Source organism: Mus caroli, chromosome 10, assembly GCF_900094665.2.
Source record: "Mus caroli chromosome 10, CAROLI_EIJ_v1.1, whole genome shotgun sequence".
Lineage (NCBI taxonomy): Eukaryota > Metazoa > Chordata > Mammalia > Rodentia > Muridae > Mus > Mus caroli.
Genome location: NC_034579.1, coordinates 20,304,748 through 20,325,127, shown reverse-complemented (window position 1 = coordinate 20,325,127; position 20,380 = coordinate 20,304,748). Strand labels below are relative to the sequence as shown.

General features: G+C 41.6%; 1 protein-coding gene across 1 annotated transcript in view; it reads right to left on the bottom strand.

Moving 5' to 3' along the window:
* Positions 1–582: 582 nt before the first annotated feature.
* The window catches only part of Moxd1 (monooxygenase DBH like 1), a 76,765-nt gene continuing 56,967 nt past the window's right edge, over positions 583–20,380 (bottom strand). Inside the window, exons 9-12 of the mRNA XM_021174770.1 lie at positions 18,942–19,001; positions 16,530–16,672; positions 3,140–3,308; positions 583–1,902 (exon numbers count right to left, since the gene is read on the bottom strand). Of these exons, the coding sequence (XP_021030429.1) occupies positions 1,738–1,902; positions 3,140–3,308; positions 16,530–16,672; positions 18,942–19,001 (537 nt within the window). The 3' untranslated portion in view covers positions 583–1,737. The remainder of the gene's footprint in view (positions 1,903–3,139; positions 3,309–16,529; positions 16,673–18,941; positions 19,002–20,380) is intronic.

Here is a 20,380-nt window from a genome sequence, read left to right as displayed (position 1 = left end):
TGACCAAGGCAGCATCGCAAAGACCGTGAAAAAGAGTAAGCCCAGGCAGTTTCAGAGGCTCTACTTAGCATCACAGGGTGTAAGTACTGCACAGTATTCTCATGGCCTAATCTCTCCTAACCCCACTCTATATGTGGGCTATATAGTCACAAGGTACCCTAGGAGAACATAGTTCCAGCTTTGTGCCCCGCAATGGCAGTGGGAAGAGGTCTCCTGGGCTGGCTCCTCACACACGCTTCTGAAGTGCTTCATGCTTACAGCGCTCACCTCGCTTACCAAGTACAATAACAAGAACTAAGTTATAATAAATAACAATGACGAAACACAGTACTGAATCACTCCCAACGGAAGTCATTTGGTTTTGATACTTCAGATCCCAGAAATTCTGAAGTAGAAATAAACATGAAATTTCAAATAGGTGTATCTGAGGTGATCATATTCCTCAGGCAAACAGTCAAATGAAAAAATATAGAGAGAAAAAAAATCATAGAATCTGATACAAACCATACATACAAATAAAAATAAGTAAAATTAGACACAAAATAGGTCAATATTTCCTCAAATGTAAAAATTCTTTGAACCAAGAAGAAAAGACTCTAAAGCATAATATTTATTTAAATGACAATGTAGATGATATTTGTAAGACAGAAAGGGCTTAAAGTGGAAAAATACAGTTTCTCAGCTGATTTTATTGACATCAGTACACAACAGCTTGATTCTCGCATGAATCGCACAAGATACCATACAAAACCTTTATTCCTTTAAGCTTATGAATTTGATCCAGACATTCAGCTTAATGGATGAAGCTAGGACATAAAACAAGATTTAAGCAGATAATACAAAGAGAACCAAAAGAATAAGACCTTCAGTTGGTGACAATTTTGTATTGGAAGTCGGTTTATTAGCTAATATAAAAATAAATCTGTTATAGGAAATGTGACTCAGATCGACCCAGAGGGTAGCACTGAGTGGTGAGGAACCTTACAGACCCTGTGGCCCTGCCTTCTGCATGCACACACCGTCTGCTTGTCTTGGGGATCTCACCCCATCTAGAACCCTTCACTGCTCTCCATTTTTTTTCCCTCAGTTAACAATCAGCCCCCATCATCTCCACACTTACTCACATCTCTCTTCTTTAAGAGAGTTGTACAGTAAGAAACACATTCAGCTGGGCAGTGCTAGAAAGACTGGGAAATACTTTGATGTGGGCTTGGGTGGATGGAGGAAGCCAAAGATGCAGAGATAAACACTGAGGTCAGAGGACCATGAGTAAAATCAGAGAAACCACAGGGACTGGGACCTGTCGAAGAGAGGGCTATGCTCACCCTGGCGATTTACACCCAAAAAGGAAAAAGAGCAAACGGGAGCGGAGAGTAAGTCCACTAATGATATTAAGGTCAACGTGTTTGTGAGAAGGACGTTGAGCGTCATGTTGACATCACATGGAATTCTGAAATATTAAAGACTCTTTGCTTTCCACTTGATGTGCTGAATTAGTAGAATTTTTTTTTATTCTACTAATCATGTGCACAGAACATGGACTTTCGTCGAGAAACCCAGAGAACCACAGTCACATCACTCAGGTAGCCTGGGAAGGAAAACGGAAAGAGCATGTGTGCAGAAATTTAAGTTTCCAAGCTCTTCGTACCCACTCATCTCTCCAGGCCTAACATAGACATGGTCTTTAACCTGACTTTAAGGGACAGTCATATATTCCAGACTCTGGTATGACAGAAGTCACAAACCCTGGGTGCTCAGCATACTTCCAAGAAGCAGAGCGCATGTGAGCAAGCGGAGGGAGAAAATGCCATGTAGAGGTGGGGAAGCTGCTTTCTCGCACACCAGAGGTTCTGCTTCATAAGGCCTTTTGATATCAGGAGGTAATGCTGTCATGCCTTGAATCTGAAAAAGAAAAAGGCCATTCTTGTGAGCCGCTATATAAGAGCAGGGCTGTGGCCTAGCTTACTTCGTTAGTCTGAATCAGAAGGGACCCCAACACTCATATATTTGACATATATTTGAATACTTCATCCTTGGTTGGTGAAACTAAAAAGGATCAAAAGGTGTGGCTTCTTTTTCTTTGTTGGAGTACATGTACCACTGCGTGTGGGCCTTGAGGTTTCAGTCAGTTCTCTCTCTCTCTCTCTCTCTCTCTCTCTCTCTCTCTCTCTCTCTCTCTCTCTCTCTCTCTCTCTCTCTCTCTCTCTCTCTCCCTCCCTCCCCCCCTCCCTCCCTCTCTCTCCTTCCCACTCCTACTTAGATAGGAATGTAATCTCTCAGCTGCCGCTCCAGCACCATACCTGCCAGGTTCCTGGTTGTGATAGTCAGGGTTTAACCTTCCAAAACTGTAAGCCTTGGAATAAACTCTTCTGTATCCGTGATTCTCAACCTTCTGAGACCCCTTGATATGATTCCTCATGTGGTGGTGACCCCCAACCATAAAATTATTTCATTGCTACATCATAACGCTAATGTTACTACTGTTATGAATCATAATATAAATACATGCAGAATAGTCAAAGGGATTGTGACCCACAGGCTGAGAACTGTTGTTCTGTATGTTGTCATAGTCACATCATCTTTTCATAGCAAGATCCTGCCTAGTCACCTGCACTTCTGCTGGAGATTAGGGGATAGGCTGTGTTTGCTGAAGAACCAAGCCACCAGAGGATGCAGAAACTCTAGGCCTGGCAGGGAGGGGGTGGAGTAAAAGGAGTCTTGGAAAGAGCTACAGGCAGGTCCCCATGGTGTCTAAAGCTGCCCCAGGCAGGCAGGCCCCCATGGTATCTAAAGCTGCCCCAGGCAGGCAGGTCCTCATGGTGTCTAAAGCTGCCCCAGGCAGGCAGGTCCCCATGGTATCTAAAGCTGCCCCAGGCAGGCAGGTCCCCATGGTATCTAAAGCTGCCCCATGCATTACCATTTCACAACTGAAGTTTCAGAATAAACATCTCTCTTCAAAGGGAGCTCTCAGGAGGTTGTCTGTCACCTCAAATGATCACTGAACAAATTACATAATCAAACATCAAAGGACACCCCAACCACTGGTTTATAGATGAATGCCTGAAGCTTAGATTTTAATTTTTGGGAATCAGATAAACTGTGGCAACCAGGTTCCCAGAAGATGAAATGCTGGGCTTACCGACCACTCTGCGTTGTCTGTCTTAGAACATCTCACATTCACGGGCAGGCTAAGGACGAGCTTGTTGAAGGACAGCCCTTCTTTTTTGGTCCATTTGAACTTGTTCATTGCATCCATGAAAGAAAGGTTTCTGTACTGCTTAGGGCTTTTGATAATGAAAGGCCATGTCCTGAAATTAAATGATCACAACTGCATTACATTATATTTCCTGAAGTGTTTTATCATTTTAACATAGACTTTATGCATGTTCACTTTTCACATACAAAAATAAAGCCATATAAACATTTAGGGACTCAATAGTTGTGAGGAGAAATCCACTCCAAATAAAGTTGGATTTTTTTCCCCTTTTACACTTATTTATTTTATGTGTATGAGTGCTTCGTCTGCATGTATGGATGTGAACCAAGTGGTGATGAGCCGACATTTGGATGCTGAGAAATGAACTTGGGTTCCCTCTTAACTGCTGAACGATCTCTCTAGTGAACAAATACAGAGGCTTTTAAAAGAATGATTTTTCTCTAGACACAAGTTTCTATTTTAGGTGAAATCATATGTAATTTTTATTTGTAATTTTCAGTTACACACGCTGATTAAATTTTGTTGCTCGATCAAATTTTGTTGCTCGGTGTTTCGTTTTTAGAGACATTCTTTTTGTTCAAATTTTCTTTACTCTTGAAAATTTCATACATATATACAACAAAACAACATATAAATATCTATACCTACATATCCATTTCACCCCTCCACCCTCATCCCCAGCACACTCCTCCCAATTCATGTCTTTCTTTCCCTTGCTTATAATCCACTAAATCTAGTTAGTGCTCTGCCTATGTAGATGGATGTAGTGCCCTCCATCAGAGCATGGGAATTTTAACTTTTAGACAGATTAATTTGCATCAGAAAGCATTCCCAGGGTTTGAGAATTCCACTGAACACCCTAACATAATAGGTAATGTCTAAACAGGATGTTATTCTAAGGATATAATTAAGAACAGTCTAGGTTCTTGAAAGTTACTGTACCGGGTACAAAGTGTAGAGTACCCAGTGGGGATGGATGCCTCAGCAGCAGATCTCCTGCTTTGGCTGCTTGAGAAAACCAACACAAAAGAGTTAGTTCTGAATTAGCGGTTAAAAGCATGGAAGCTATCTGTGGTGGCCTCTCCCTGTAACCCCAGCATCCAGACAGAAGCTGGATAAATAGTTCAAGTCTAACCTTCACCACATAGTGAGTTCAAGACCACCCTTGGGCTACATGTGACCCTGTGTCAAAAAAAATATATACTGAGAAAATTATACTTCACACACAACATACTCTGCTCCCACAGACACCCTAAAAACAGGCACATTGGTTTTAAATGGCAAAGAATGAAAAGATAACACAAGAGGGTTTTAGCCTCCTTGAAAGGCTATTCAGGAGACTGCTTCCTGTCAACGTTGTATACTATTGACTTCTGGATAAAGAAAAGCATAACGTATGCAGCCAAAACTTTCCCTTAACTAACCTACAGCTGTTACGTGAGATTGCCATGAGTGACCACTAGGTGGCAGACGTGTGATAGCCCCACAGGGTGGTTTGGTGATCGTTGGTTATCACAGATTCCTGCCTGCTGAATCCAGTCTAAACACATGGCCAAGACACTCTGACCATTTGTTGTCTAACCTGAGGCACAGTGGGTGTCACCATGTTAAATAAGCGAGGCCAGTGCAATGGATCTGAGGGGAGGGATTATGAAAGTAATATTTTCATGTCAAATTTGAACATTCTTTTTCTCTATTCTAAGAAGCGAGACCATGAAAAGAATGGGTAGGATTTGAGCAGGGCTATATCTCTCAGCCCTCATCTCCCCAACCCCCAACTAAAGTCAAAATGTCTTTGTAGAGTCTTAAATGCATTACTTCATACTGTCTTTAAAGTTGAATTCAGTAACTTAGGAATAATCTGCATCGCTCTACATTAAATATATCACACAGTTTCCTCAGACCTATAGCATTTTCTCAGCAAATTCTGGTGACATATAACCCAGAATTGCGGTACAGCAAATCTTGATTGGAAAGAAGCCTATTAAATTTGCATATTCTGCATTTAAAATTTGCTCCTAGTTTTATTTAATGATATTTGTTATTTATTTTACTTATTATAAGTTAATTTGATATTAAATATTATAATAACATTTACCTTTGAAGGGAGAAGATGTATATGTTGCAAAAAAAATTAAACTATGTTTGTAAATGGAATACAGGAATTGCAGGATGGGCACTGGAAGTATCTGCCTGCAATCCCAGGAAAGACTACAAGGGGACGCCTGAACCTTTACTAAGGCATTTGATGTGATTAAAGTTCTAAAAGTGACTTTTGTGCAGCTTTGCTGGCCAAAGTGAACACTGTAAACATTCTGTAGAGATGACTTTAAAATCTTTGATTCTATATAAAAAACAATAAGTTAATGTTTATGGAGAGTTCACAGAAAGAAAAGAGTGGAAGCTACATGAGCTGGTAGGACAACCAGAGGACGGGAGCAAACCCAATGGTTTATGCATTGGAAATGATGCTTGAAGACTGAATCTGAAAATGCAGTACTAGTCTCCCTGAGCCTCTTTGCCACATACTTTGCCTCTCTCCACCCCTGGTAATAAATGTCCTTTTGGTCACCTCTAACCTTTCCAGCTTCTCTAAGAGCACAATTCAAATCCCTACAGAACCATGAGAGAAGGAGAGAAGCCTTACAAAAGCAAATATGCTAATTATTTGCTTGAAAAAAAAGTCTATGCCTTCTAGCAGAAACATTCACCCTGAAAGTAACAAGTACCGACTGGGTTTGGTGGACCTTGCCTGTTATCCCAGCAAGGTGAGTTGGGAGGTGAGTTCGAGGCCATCCTGGTCTACAGAGCAAACCAGGACTACACAGAGAAACTCTATCTTGGAAACAAAAAACAAATAAACAAACGAAGAATAATGTATGCCCCTGCTATCACTGGGGTAGGGTCAAGTTAGAAGAAGGGAGAATCTTACAGAAACTAAAAAACCCAAGTAAGTACTGGGTGTGTCTACCCAGACACACTTATAAGTAAGGAAACAATACCAATAATCACTGTAGTTGATTTGAACAAATTGTGTTAATACTATATTTTAGTACTGACAGATCATTTTCCTTTGTAACTTGAGATTAAACTCTGAGGTATGCTTGTCTTATAGCACAGCAAAATTTACAGCAACACACAATATTTTAATTTTTTAATTTTGTATTTTAATATTTTTCTGCATAACATTAACAATTTTATTTGTAAATTCAGTTGACTCAGGGAAGCATTTAAATTTTAATGACTTTAGACATGGCTTTCCTGCTCCAATATAAAACCAGATGGAAGAAAATATCCTATATGTGTGAGTTGTTAGACTTCTTATCTGCCTGGAACCACACTGTTCTTTTAAAGGTCTTCCCGCTGGAGTCGTTCTTAGGAGCAGGAAGAGGTGTGGGGAGAAGGAAGGGAAGTGGGTAATCCCAGCCAAGAAGCAGTCCCAGGTCCATACAGCTGAATGAATAGCACTACAGACTGCCTTCTATAGCACAAATAAACATATGGTCAAAAATTAGTAAAGCAAACAAAATGTTCATTAATAAACTTTCACTCCTGGCCACACGGAGCAGCTAACACCAGCTTACTGTGGGGGGCGGGGCAGGGGGCGTCAACAACTCATGAACAGAGCGGTACAGAGTGCCTGGCTTAGGAGACTGGGAAACAGGCATGAGAAAACTCTGATGCAGAGCAAATGAAGACATGTCACGTCTGAACGCTGTGTTCATTCCAGAGTTCTGCCTGTGAGCACTCCTCGGATCACAATACAGAAAGGAGAATTTCCAACAATAAAAGGACCATCTCAAGGAATTCAAGAGACAAAAATCAGAGTTAAGGGAGTCAGAGGTGATAGGAGTTTCCATGTAGAGAACAGGGGGCCTGCTGGCACACAGATTGCTCTTTAAGTCCATATTAAGCACAACTAAGTGCGGGCTTGAGTAATGAGCCGACTAGATTTAGGATGAAATCGCACAAGATAGGCAAAGAGGAACTAGGGAAATATTTAAAAAAAAAAAATTGGAGAGCTCCCAGAGCTGGTAGATCTTTTAAGTTCCAACTAGTTAGAGTGGAGGTATTTGCTGATGACACAGGTCAGGTATTCAGGGATCCAACTGAGACACCTGCGACCGGGGCAGGCCTCAGTAGTCAAGCTGCATCCATGGTCCTAAACATCCTGACCAGTCACACTGACGAGGCTATTAAAGAGTCAGAGACAGTCTGAAATTATTAAGCATGTGAACAACTACATAAAGATAAGCTTAATCTATAGACAATTTAGAGAAACACCACGCTTTGAAAATTGCAGAGAGTCAGCTTACAAGATTAGCACAGGAAGGTATTAAAATATTATTTACAAAACAGGTGAGAGACATTTACATTAGAAACTATAAGACAGAACTGAGGAAAATGAGAAAGTGATAAAGTGCTTGAATGAGTGCAGCACTTCATGTTCGCAGAGGGCTCCCTACACCGCATGAATCCTCGCTGGTCTTTAATGCTTGTTCGCTTCTTTGTTTCTTAAACTTCTTGTCCAGGGTTGGAAACAGGGGATGTTAGATTGCTAATTGGGGATGTCTAGTCTTTATTTGGTGGCTAGTGGTTTCCTTCTGCGTGCCCTGAGATTTCTATAGCATATCCAAGTAGGGTTTGTAGGTTTTTGTTTGGTTATTTGTTTTAAGAAACTAACAGATTGTCCTAATCATCTCTATAAAAATATAATGAACCTAGAGTATCAAATTAATTTGGAAAAGGGTAACAACAAATAGGAGTTTACGGACTTTATTTTGCTACTTAAATCTATAATAATCAAATGTGGTACTGAAGTACCATACATACACAGCCATTAAATAGAGTCCCCTCCAGAGTCAACGTATCATCAAATAACTGAAATTCCAAATTTCATGGTAAAAAGGTGGGTTTCAAGACTGCAAGATGGTTCAGGGCACACATGCCTCTCACCAAGCCTTACAATGTAAATTCTATCCCTGGGGCTCACGAGGTGGAAGGAAATAACTAACCCCTGCACACACACACACACACACACACACACACACACACACACACACACACACTGAAAAATACCTTAAAGGCAGTTTTCTTTCACTAAATAGTAAAACAGAAACTTAAAGGTTCTTTGAAAAGTCAGTTGGATGGTGTTTTGCTGGGCAAACACATGAAGGAATATTTTGTTAAAGTGGACACAGGTGTGAAAGGTTAAGGCAGACTCATAAGGATCATTTGGCTGAAGCAGACACAGGAGAGAGGATGTTCTGCTAAAGCGAGCGCGTGAAAGGACACGTGATGAAGGACTCTTTGCTAACCACACGAGTATGCTCTGCCTTACATTGTGTAGTTGAGCTGCATTTGTCGGGAGGCATTAGAGAGAAACGCACCAAAAACTTCTGGTGGTGTGCTGCAGTTTGTTGCTGTTTCCAAGGACTTGGGCTGATTGGATGCACTTGCTCAGGCAAGACCCGTGCTGAGACAAGGCAAACGTGATGTTTGGAGGGTATAATGGGACTCCATGGAGCAACAGAGACAGAGCTTGGCTTGCTGGTACAGCTAGCTGTGCAATTCTTGTTGCTTGTGGGACTCCCTTCTTCACTGACCTTTGCTTCCCTGAGAGAGACACAGCCAAAAGCTTCTCTTGGTGTTCCTCCCTGGTCCCTCCTGCTGGCTTGAGCCAAAGGCTGAGGCCAGGCTGTCTCTGCTAGGCAGTGCCGCCACTGTTGCTAACCAGACTCTACCGAACTGGATGGCTGGTGTACCTGTGAGCTGTTTGAGAGTGAGTCGAGCTTTGCCACCTGCAAACCTGTGAACTGAACTGCCAATTTCCAGACAACACAGATGGAAGTTGAGTTGCTGAGAACATTTCTAAACAGGTCCACTTCCCCCACCCAGCATCCTTCTTTCCCACAACCTCTGGTGGGTGGTGGGTTACATAGAAGATTAAAGCATTTAAGAACCATCATTGAAAGTAGGGTTTGGAAAACTTAAAGATACAAAATGGTTCTTTGAAAACCAACGCGCTTTAAATTTGCCTTATTCTATAAGAAAATATAATCAAAATGAATCGTCTGTCAAAATGTGAAAGGGAAACTATAAAGTTTCAAAGAGGAAAATGATGTACAGTTTACAAAGATTGCATGGAGGCGATTTCAAAAGTCAAAACGAGACACAAAATGACAGACAGAACCTTGACCATCACAGTGAAACAATGAAAATGAAACTATAGATAGAACGGAATATATAGAGAAATGACCTCTGGCTCAGTGTCTAACGATGAATAGCCACAATATAAAGAGCGCTTATAATTCAATAAGAAAATAAACAATCCAATCGGACAATATACAAAACATGTATTAAAAAGTAAAAAGGAATCTCACAGACAGACTCACAGGTGACTCCAGGGAACGATCTTTCTTGCTGTACTTCTGAAGATTAGCTGTAGAATGGTCTGAGGATGCAACATACCAAACAAGGGACAGGCAGGCAGGTTGGGAAGGGGTGCAGTTGGTCCCAGTAGCCCTTGATGTGGTGTGAACGTTTACAGCTCACTGGAACTGTGTTTCCATAGTGACAGGCATGCAGGGGATGTATCCACTCTGGGAATATTACTCAGTAAGGAAAAGACACTGACTGATACCTCCACAAACAGGGACAAATCTCAGAAGCGTTCTTCATAAAGGAGCCAGACACAGAAGCACATGCCATAACTGTACTTGCATAAAAAATATAGGAAATAACAAATTTACACACACACACACACACACACACACATTCAGCTTCCCAGAACTTTATGGAGGAGGTAGGATCGCCAAACCTCTTCATGTTCTAATTAGACAGGATGGGTATGACATTGATGACATTTTCTAAGATTGCATTTAAAATTGGCACACCTTAATTTTAAATGCTGCCTCAAGCGATTGACATAAAAGATAAACACGGCAGCTGGAAGCAGGTCATCCAGCAGAAAACAAAACCAAGATGGAACACCACGCCATGACCGTCACAAGCTGATCTCAATAGTGTCTCCTAATCTGCTCATATGTTCTTGTGAATGACTGGAAAGAACACCGCCAGCTGGAGTCTCCCAGACAGGAGGCAGGCTCCAGGGTGGCAAGAGACTGGACAACCCTGTCCAAAGCTGACATGTTCCCCATGAAAGTGATTCAGCCCCCCAAAGTTAAGGCAGCTTCCATCAGAAGTAATGAAGCCAAGACAGAAACAATGTACACATTGAACCGGGGAGCATCCAGTCCCACTCCACAACCCTTTCCCCTCAAAATATGAAAGTATGTGTACAGAAAATGAGTCATCTAACCCTTCAGCTGTGGTATGGTGAGAAGAAAGCCTAGGTTCAAATATGTTTGATGAGGTTTTGGACAGAGCCCTCAGAATAAGCAAGAAAAGAGAGGGGAACCTTGAAACCACAAGGCTAAAGAAAATCATGTGGTACAACTTACACCCTACAGGAAAGAGGGGGAGAGATGGCTCAGTGGTCGAGAGTATGTATTGCTCTTCAGAAGACCCAAGTTGTATTCCCAGCATCCAAGTCTCACACTGCACAGCTGCCTCTAACTCAGCTCAGGGGGATCTGATGCCTCTGCCCTGTGTGACCATCTACATTCATGTGTACGTAACCTCCCCCATACACATAATTAAAAAATAATAAAAAACAAATCACTGGATTGGTTTAAATACATATGGTAACTATTGTAGCAATGTTTGTTTCATTATTAAATGGAAAATGAAACATCTTGAAAATACAAAAGTTGCAAATTATCGACATAAGGTGTGGGAAATGAGACTGTAGAAGGCACATTATCACTTTGTATGTCCCAAAAGTGAAACTTGTGACAAAAATTTGTTGTGATACCTTAATGTCTCTAGGATTGCTTCAATCCCCCTTATCTAATAACATCCGAGAGTTAGGACAACAGCAAAATATCTTTGATTCAACAAAGTTCTATTTTAATTCAGCTTCTTTGTTCAGATAGATGGAAACAAAATTATAACCAGTTAGCTTTTGTTTGAGAAGGGCTCAAACTGTCACTTTTAAATTTATTCTACTCATCTTCATATCGTTATCCATATAACAAAGAAGCTGTAGTAACAGACGGGTGATGCCCGAATTGTTTATTTGGGACAATTGTTGAGCTGATTGCTTCGGCCTTCTTTTGAAACAAATGCTCTGCCATGCTTGGTTCTTTATAGGAAGCTTGTGTGAGTTCAAGCCTCTAACCACCTATAAATGCCTCTCAATTCCAGAACTGACAATCTAGGGAAGTTTTGGTCACTGCCTCTCCACATTTCCTTTCACAGCTTCTTCACCTTTCTGATCACAACCTTCTCTCATTTCCAGATAAAACCTCCCCTCATTCCCGGTCACGGCCTCCCTTCATTTCCCATCACAGCCTCCCCTCATTTCCGGCCAAACCTCCCCTCATTTCTGGTCACAGCCTCCCCGCAGTACATATATAAAGCTGGTGTGTGGGACCACAGACCGTGCACGTTTATCATCTACCCTTGATCTTATCATTGTGAGTGCTTTGATTTTCCTTGTGCTTTGCCAGCTCTGTAGAAGGCAAAAAGAAACTGCATCCCTCCCCTCCCCCAGAATAAACAGTAAAATGAGTCAAGATGTGAATGCTTCAACTTTGATATCAAACCACCATCTAAGTCGCAAGATTGCTACAAAATGTTTACAAAGAACATCCTGTCTAGTCCATCAAGATATTAAAAGCACAGAAGAGAGGAGTTGGGGCGACATGATGAAGTGTACTCTTTTTCTAGCACTGGATCCTAAAGAGTTATTAGTACATCATTTTAATCAAAGTAGCGATCACAAGGCATCTAACCCGTGTCCTACCTTCTGGACTGTAATCCTGCACTTAGTTGGTTTTGCCTTCACTATTACTTATGTCTGAATGATGATGAACTCAGTTAAAGAATATTTATTAAAATTGAAACATCTCATTTTAGAATAGAGGTCCTCTTCTCATTGTTTTAAAAATAAATTTGAACACAAAATAAAATGTTATTTTTCTGGGTAATGATAGCCCACCCCGCTAGCCTTGTTTTGCAGGGTAATTTTCCCTGCTGTTCCAAGTGGTAAAAAATCCATTTCCTGGGAAGATAGAAATTAGGGGTATTGGCAAAGCCCATCAGGCAATGAGAGAGTCTGTGGAGATGCTCCAAGGTGAGCATAGAGGATGAAGCAAGAAGCATCCATTTAAGTTCCATCCATTTGCCTGAAAATTTCATTGCTTTTAATAGCTGAGTAGTACTCCATTGTGTAAATATATCATCCTGAGTGAGGAAACCCAGTCACAAAAGAACACACATGGTATGCACTCACTGATAAGTGGACATTAGCCCAAAAGTTCAGAATACCCAAGATACAATTCACAGACCATATGAGGCTCAAGATGATGGAAGACCAAAGTGTGGATGCTTCAGTGCTTCTTAGAAGGGGGAACAAATTACTCACAGGAGGAAATATGGAAATAAAGTGTGGAGCAGAGACTGAAGGAAAGGTCATCCAGAGACTGCCCCATGTGGGGATCCATCCCATATACAGTCACCAAACCTGGATGCTATTGTGGATGCTTGGAAGTGTTTGATGACAGGAGTCTGATATGGTTGTCTCCCAATAGTCTCTGCCAGAGCCTGACAAATATAGAGGTGGATGATTGCAGCCAACCATTGGACTGCATGCATGGAGAAGGGACTGAAGGATCTGAGGCAGGTTGCAGCCCCATGGGGGAAGCAACAGCGTCAGCTGGCCAACCCCCCAGAGCTCCTGGGGACTGGACCACCAACCAAAGAGTACACATGAAGGAACCCATGGCTCAGACCGAATATGTGGTAGAGGATGTCCTTGTTGGACATAAGTGGGAGGAGCGGCCCTTTGGCCTGAGCGGGTTCGATGCCCCAGTTTAGGGGAATGCTAGGGTGGGAAGGTGGGTTTGGGTGGATGGATAGGGGAACACCCTCATAGCGGTAGAGGGAGGGGGGATGGGATACGGAGTTCTGGAGGGGAGAACTGGAAAGGGGATAACATTTGAAATGTAAATAAAGCAAGTATCCAATAAAAGAAAAAATGAAAAAGAAAAAGAAGCATCAGTTCATTTGTAAATCTATGACCATTTGGTTCTTATGTCTTTGTTAAACACACATGCACACACACAGGCACACACACACACAGGCATACACACACATACACACACGCACACACAGGCACATACACACACACAGGCACATACACACACACACACACATGCACACACAGGCACACACACACAGACACACACACATACAGGCACACACACACACAGGCACATACACACACAGGCACACACACACATTTCCTGTTTAGTGTGTAAAAAGTAAAGAGAAAAAAAATCTACTTAAATTGAAAAACAATAGGATACCAATATTTGGGAAGCTGGAGATGTAAAACAATGGCGCAGCACTTGCCTACCTATGCCAGCCTCGGGATTTGATCTCTAGCACTGCAACACACCCAACATGTACACATGAACACACACACACACACACACACACACACACACACACACGCCAAACCCCAACAATCAAAATATTTAAACAAATCATGCCCTTACACTTCCAGGGGTTGGATGTAGGTTCTTAGACCTGGTGGCAAGTGCTTGTTCCCACCAAGTCTTCTCATTGTTCCCTATCTCAGTGTTTTTTAGAATCATATTTTGTGTGTTGCTCTAACATCTATTAATATCTTATTGATCCTATGTACTTTTGTGTAATTATATCATAATCTTTCATTTTGAAAGGTTTAATCATTCAGAAAGTTCGTCCTGGTATAGACTGTGAACACTCTTTCTTTTATGACCTACTGTGTCGTATTGAGTAGTCTCTTAGTTTCTGTCCTCTCCTCTACAGAGCTGTTCCAAGTCCTGTTGCCAACAGAGGTTAAACTAAGCCATGTATGTGAGCATACTTAGTAACAACTGTTACTAAGTAACAAATACAAATGTTTTGTGATCACTAGAATATGCCTTGTGCTCTCATGATCACAGCATAGCTCGGAAAGGAACAGAAGAAAACATGTCTATACATGATCAACAATAAAGTACTTAGTTCACAGATTCTGATCCTTGTGTTATTTGGAACATAAATTAGATTGTGTTTGTATTTTCTGTATATCATCATGTCTTCATTGAGTGTTTTTTATTTTTATCCTGTTCTTTAAAAAGCTCTCAGAAGTCTGTGCATAGTTTTCTCTAACTTGCATAAGTCTTTCTCATTTTAATTATCAGAAAGATCTTCCTGTTAAGACAAATTACATTGTCTCTGAATTCCCATCAACTATCCTCCTGCTTTGTGCTGATGTCTCAGAGAACACAGACTCCTTTTCATCGTCTCCTGTAATGTATCCTTGACATCATTCCACCATGCCGGGTGTCCTGATGCGGCTCCCTGAGCTCTTCTTCCTCTTCCTCCTGCTGCTCCCTCAGATGCACTCAGCTAACTAGCCATGCGGGGGCCACTTTCAACTGGACACCTGAACGTAGCAACATTTCTCCTGTCAAAACTAGTGCCACCACCTAGGCCCGAGGTGCTCTTGGCTTTCAGGGACCAATCACAGTAAATTCCTGACTCACTCTTTCCCATCTTATCCTTCTACAGTCTTTTCTTGTCACCTTAGCCCAGTGGTTCTCAATCCTTAAGTCACAACCCCCTTGGAGGTTGCATATCAGATATTTACATTATGATCCACAAGAGTCGCAAAATTACAGTTATGATGTAACAACAAAATAACTTTATGGTTGGGTGTTATCATGACATGAGGAAATGTATTAAAGGGTGGCAGCATTAGGAAGAGTGAGAGCCAGTGCAGGCCTAGCCAAAGGGTCATAGCCATGTTGGCTTCTTTTTGTACTACTATATAGTGGTCTCTGTGGCCCAGTCTACTCCTAACCCTGCCTCTTTACAGTCTCTGCCGTACTTCACTCTGTGCTAGCCAAAGGCACCCTCTTGCTCAAACCCGCAGACTCATCACACACACACACACACACACACACACACACACACACACTATTCTCTTTTCTCTCTGCATCCAATGCCCTTGACTATCTTCCTGTTGTTGGCTCCTCGACCTGCAGGGTCCTGATCAAATACCATCTTCCATGAAAGGTTCTGACTCTTCTGCTAGCCAGTTACTCTCTCGCTTCCTTCTTCTCACCATTTTAATATATCTACTACTATTTCAAATTTAATGTCCATCCATTTTGTCTCTTATATCCCTCCCAAAGTCTAGAATATAACCTTAAGAAGAAAAGAATAATCTTTGTATTTAATCATACGAGCTTCTCTGATATGAACACACAGTGTTTACGGAGCAGGCCTGAATCTGCTGCCTTCCTAATCATGATCTTACCTGCATATGGAAGCCCACAACCAGAATCCCAGAACCTGGGAGGCAGAGCCAGGAGGATCACACATTTGAAGCCAACCCAAGTCCTGTAGGAAGGCCCTATCTAAAGTGAGAAAGCCTGCTTGCAAGGCTCGTTTTCGGCTGTTGCCTAGGAACTTAAATAGTTGAGAATTCCCTAAGGTGATATAAGTTATCAGAAGGCTCAGCATACCTCGGCACTATAGTCGATGTGCTTTGTGCTGAATGCTTGCTTTCTATTATCAAGTCAGCAAATTGGGCATGCATTAGGCAGACTGCACTACAGGGAGCATCCCAAGGATAAGGCCTGGCACAGCTGCTCTACAGAGCTTTTCTAAGAGACCCTAATTCAGAGACATCATCTCAATTGGCTGTGCACTCTGTGTGGCAACCCAGAGAGGTCGCTGCTAGTTTGGCTGCTTTGAACTTTGCTTTTCCTTTGTATCATTTCTTTGTAATAACTTACCCAGGAGTTCAGCTAATGGCTTAGGTCTTCCTAGCAACTGCTGATTGCAAGGCTGTTTTGTAGGGCCCTGGACATGGCAACCAAGGTTACTTGGTCTCCTGAGTGCCAAGCAATCCAAAGGGGCAGCACATAAAATGGTTATAATATGATAGTTGTCTCAGTATGAAGACAGGAGCCGGGCTGGAAAGATGGCTCAGTGGTTAAGAGCACTGACTGCTCTTCTGAAGGTCCCGAGTTCAAATCCCAGCAACCACATGGTGGCTCACAACCATCCGTAATGAGATCTGATCCTTCTTCTGGGGTGTCTGAAGTCAGCTACAGTGTACTCACATATATAATAAATAAATCTTTAAAAAAAAAAGAAGAAGAAGACAGGAGCCACTCTTGGAAGCCCATAGTCCATCGCCACTCACGTGACAGGTCTGTAGATCTCCTTCACGCCGATGAACTGCAGCTGTTCCATGATGTCTGGGATGCTGGAGCACCGGGTCAGGTTAACTCTTGGATAATAAAGAAGGTATGAGAGACACATTTCATTCCTGGTGCTTAGTCCTCCCTGAAAAATGAGATATTTTATTTTGCAGAGTTCTCAGACACAGAAGACAAAGGTGACAGTGTCACACAGATCCACTCAATTCTGAAATGCATTCAATTGTTATCATTTGCAAGGAGAGGCCTATTTTTGTTATTTCTTGTGGTACTGAGGGTCAAATCTGGGCCTCAGAGTTGCTGGACAAACCAATACTATTGCTAAGCTCTTGATCCAGCCTCTTTCTAACACGTTTTAACACCGGGTTTCACTAAGTTTCTCAGGCTGTCCATGAACCTACAATCCTTTTACCTCTGCCTCTAAATAGCTGGCTTGAAAACTGATAATTAACAAAACTCTTAACTTTCAAAATATATTGAAACATTAAATATTAGTATTATCTCTAACTCTTTAAGAGGTCCCTTTCCTAGATAACCTATTAAAGCCCTTAAGAGTTCTATTGCTCTGATATAAACCATGCTGCAGTAGAGATCTCAGAGTTTCCTGGTGATGTGCCCATGTTAAGAAATCCCTTTGATGGAATTATTCAGGGTTGTGAGGGAGAGAGAGGGTCTTGTGAAGGTCAGGCTCCTTTGAATTTCTTATCCTCCTGCATCTTCCTCCCATGTATTGTTGGAGTGGTTTCTTAGCTGAACTGAATTTCCTGTGATATTATCATTATGTATATATCAATTATGTATATTATTATCAGCAACCATGTGCCATAGTGGTGACAGGCAACATGTGATATTCCACCTTGTTTTAGTCAAAACTTCAGCTATCTGAGGAACCTGGAGGTGCCTCAACATTTTCTATTGTCCAGTTTTCAACCAAAAATTATTAAAGAAACGGTAAACTGTGATATTTACTCAAGACAAAGAAGTCATTAGTCACACACTGAAAGACAATACAGATGTTAGAGTTATCAAAGGCCAAGTAATTGAAGGCAAATGCGGTCAAAATGAGGGAAGACTTCAGAAGTGGCACTGGAAAGAGAAAACCCAAAAGGTGGGACTTTAAGCTCTGAAAGTACAAAATGGAGTAAACTGTCCCTATGAGTGCCCACAGGAACACCCACAGGACATCCACTCCACGGACTGTCCATGGACTGTCCATGAGAAGGTCCACGGAAACACCCATGGAAAGCACTCAACAGCACATTTGCTATGACCTAGGGAAGAATTAAGGAACTTAAAATTTGATTGGTAGAAATAATCAGGATAACAGAGAGGAAAAGAAACTTGTAAAAGGACACGTTTATTTTTCTTACTATGGGCAGTCTTCAATCATGCCGCCATACTTAAATCAAAAACCCCCACAACGCCTCACTTATCCAAATGCCCTGTCGTGAACCCTCACCCACATTCACAAATGTAGGATTGTAGGTTTGTTGTCCTTGCATTCTTTACAATTGTGAGCAAATATTTTTAATTTAACATTGACAGCAGATTTGATCGGAGTCACCTTGGCTCTGGGTCAGGCAGTTCTCTCCTATTCCTGGCTATGACCTTTTCCTCCCCCTGGGATAGGCTGAAGTTTTAGGAAGTTTTTCTCTGCCTCTTTTGGAGAAATCATATCTTCTTCTTTCAATCGCTTAACATGGGATGGCAGGATATATTTTCTGATTTAATTCGATTTTATATATTCTTTATCTAAACCCAAATCAGTTATAACCATAGATTTTTACGTAAAACAGGATGCAATCTGTCAATATTTTGCCAGAGGTATACATTGCCCTGGCTCATGCCTTAGTATATAGCTTTAGATCGAAGATTTTCCCTTCATAGAACAAGCTGGAGGGAGATGACCTCTACTTGTGTTCCTAGAAGGGACTGAGCAAGGCAAGAATATCCATTTCGTGAAAGCTTGCCAGAAGTCCCCAATAAATCTGTGGGGACCCACATTTCTCTTTGGGCCAGAAGCTCCGAGTTCATATGCTCCCTTCTTCTTTTTGAAGTCCGGATTTATCTAAATAAACACCCAAGTAGGCCCAACTGATACAGAGATGAGCTAATGCCTTGTCTATTTGATGGGGACAAAGTAAAAGATAAAGAAGGGAAGCTTCCGCAAAGCACCAGTAAATTACACCACGGTTATCGCCACGGTGCCACTGGGGTTTTGAAGCCTGATAAAGCACTAACAGAGTTCTCAGTTCACCTAATGATGCTTCATGCTGAAGTAGTTCAGGGTTTTGTTTCAAGATAGGAATGGACTTTGCTTTTTATTTTACTTCTTTTACAATCAAATGTTATTTCTTCCTGTCTTAAAATGAATTCTAAGACTAACATTTTCTTACCCAAGTCATCACAGCTCGGTCCTTGGTGTTATACCGGCATTCAGTGATCAGGTTATCACCCTGGAACAAAAGCAAGAGCCTTCAGGTTAGGATTTTAGACCACTTTGCTTATCTAAGCCATCCTTAGACAAACAATGTATGTTTACTGTGTGAGGGAGAACATGAAGCAGATGGATTCAGAAGACTCTGCCCTGCTTAACTTGTTTGTTAAAACACTCAGAAAGCAAGCAAACAAGAGGACCCTCCGAGTTCAGACCAGACTCTTCAGTATTCCAGACTGACAACTAGATAAGAAACTAAAAAATCTGGATACAATTTGTGTATCTGAGCCCAGTGAGTAAAATAGCACTTACTTTACACAGCTGTTATGAGGACACTTGATGTCATAATTAGTATTTAGACTTTAGTGGAGATAATTATTTAGTGAAATATTAGGCACAATTGTACTGCGCTTACATACATATCAATTAACATCCTTAAAGCTCTTTAGTTACAGTCTTACTTCCTTAGACATTAAGGGTAATTTATTGGTTTAGGGCTTTCCAACTTTTTGAGCGTTACAGCACACATTAAAAAAATGATGATTTTTTTTATATAGCTTTCCACCATGTAGATAAGATATTTCTGCTGGTATCATTTCACTTTGGAGAGCAGACTTAAAGGGCCAGTGAGAAGATGGTTCAGTGGATTAAAGCTCTTGCTATCAAGTCTAATTCTTAGGGCCTACGTGATACAAGGAGAAAGAGAAGAACCCTCTAAGTACACGGGCCGGAGGCAGGCATCTCTGGCCCCAACCCCTGGGTTTTCTGCATTGCACCTGAAGTTTCTCAGCTTGCCCAGCCCTGAGCCCAGCATAAGTATACATCACAGTTAGGAAGAGATGGGCTAGGATAGCCAGCTGTGAGACCAACACAAGGAGTGAAAGGAGAGTGTGGAGGGAATTGCAACGAAATATTCCTTCTCAAAACATCTTATGCCTGCTGAGGTATACAAGTTACAGTAAAGTATGATCATTAAAAAAACACATAGGTCCCTCTTTCTCCATTAGTTACTTCTGTTTTTTCCAGTGTCCTCCAAAAGATTGTCTTCTTCCTGACAGCTCATAACTTCTAAAAACTCTACAGCAAGCCTTGTGTGTCATGATCATCTAACAAAGTGTGTGAACATCTAACTTTTAATAGTCTAAGGATAGGAATTTGTATGACTACTGAGCCTGGTGGGCATAGAAGGGAGACAATGCATTATAAAACTAAAGGGAAAATGAAAACTTCCATTATTGTAAGACATACAATTCTCATCTTTCACCCTAACCCTAAGTATTGATACAACTTGACTCACAACGCAAAAAGGAATGCGCACACACACACACACACACACACGCACACGCACACGCACACACACACACACGCACACACACACACACACGCACACACGCACAC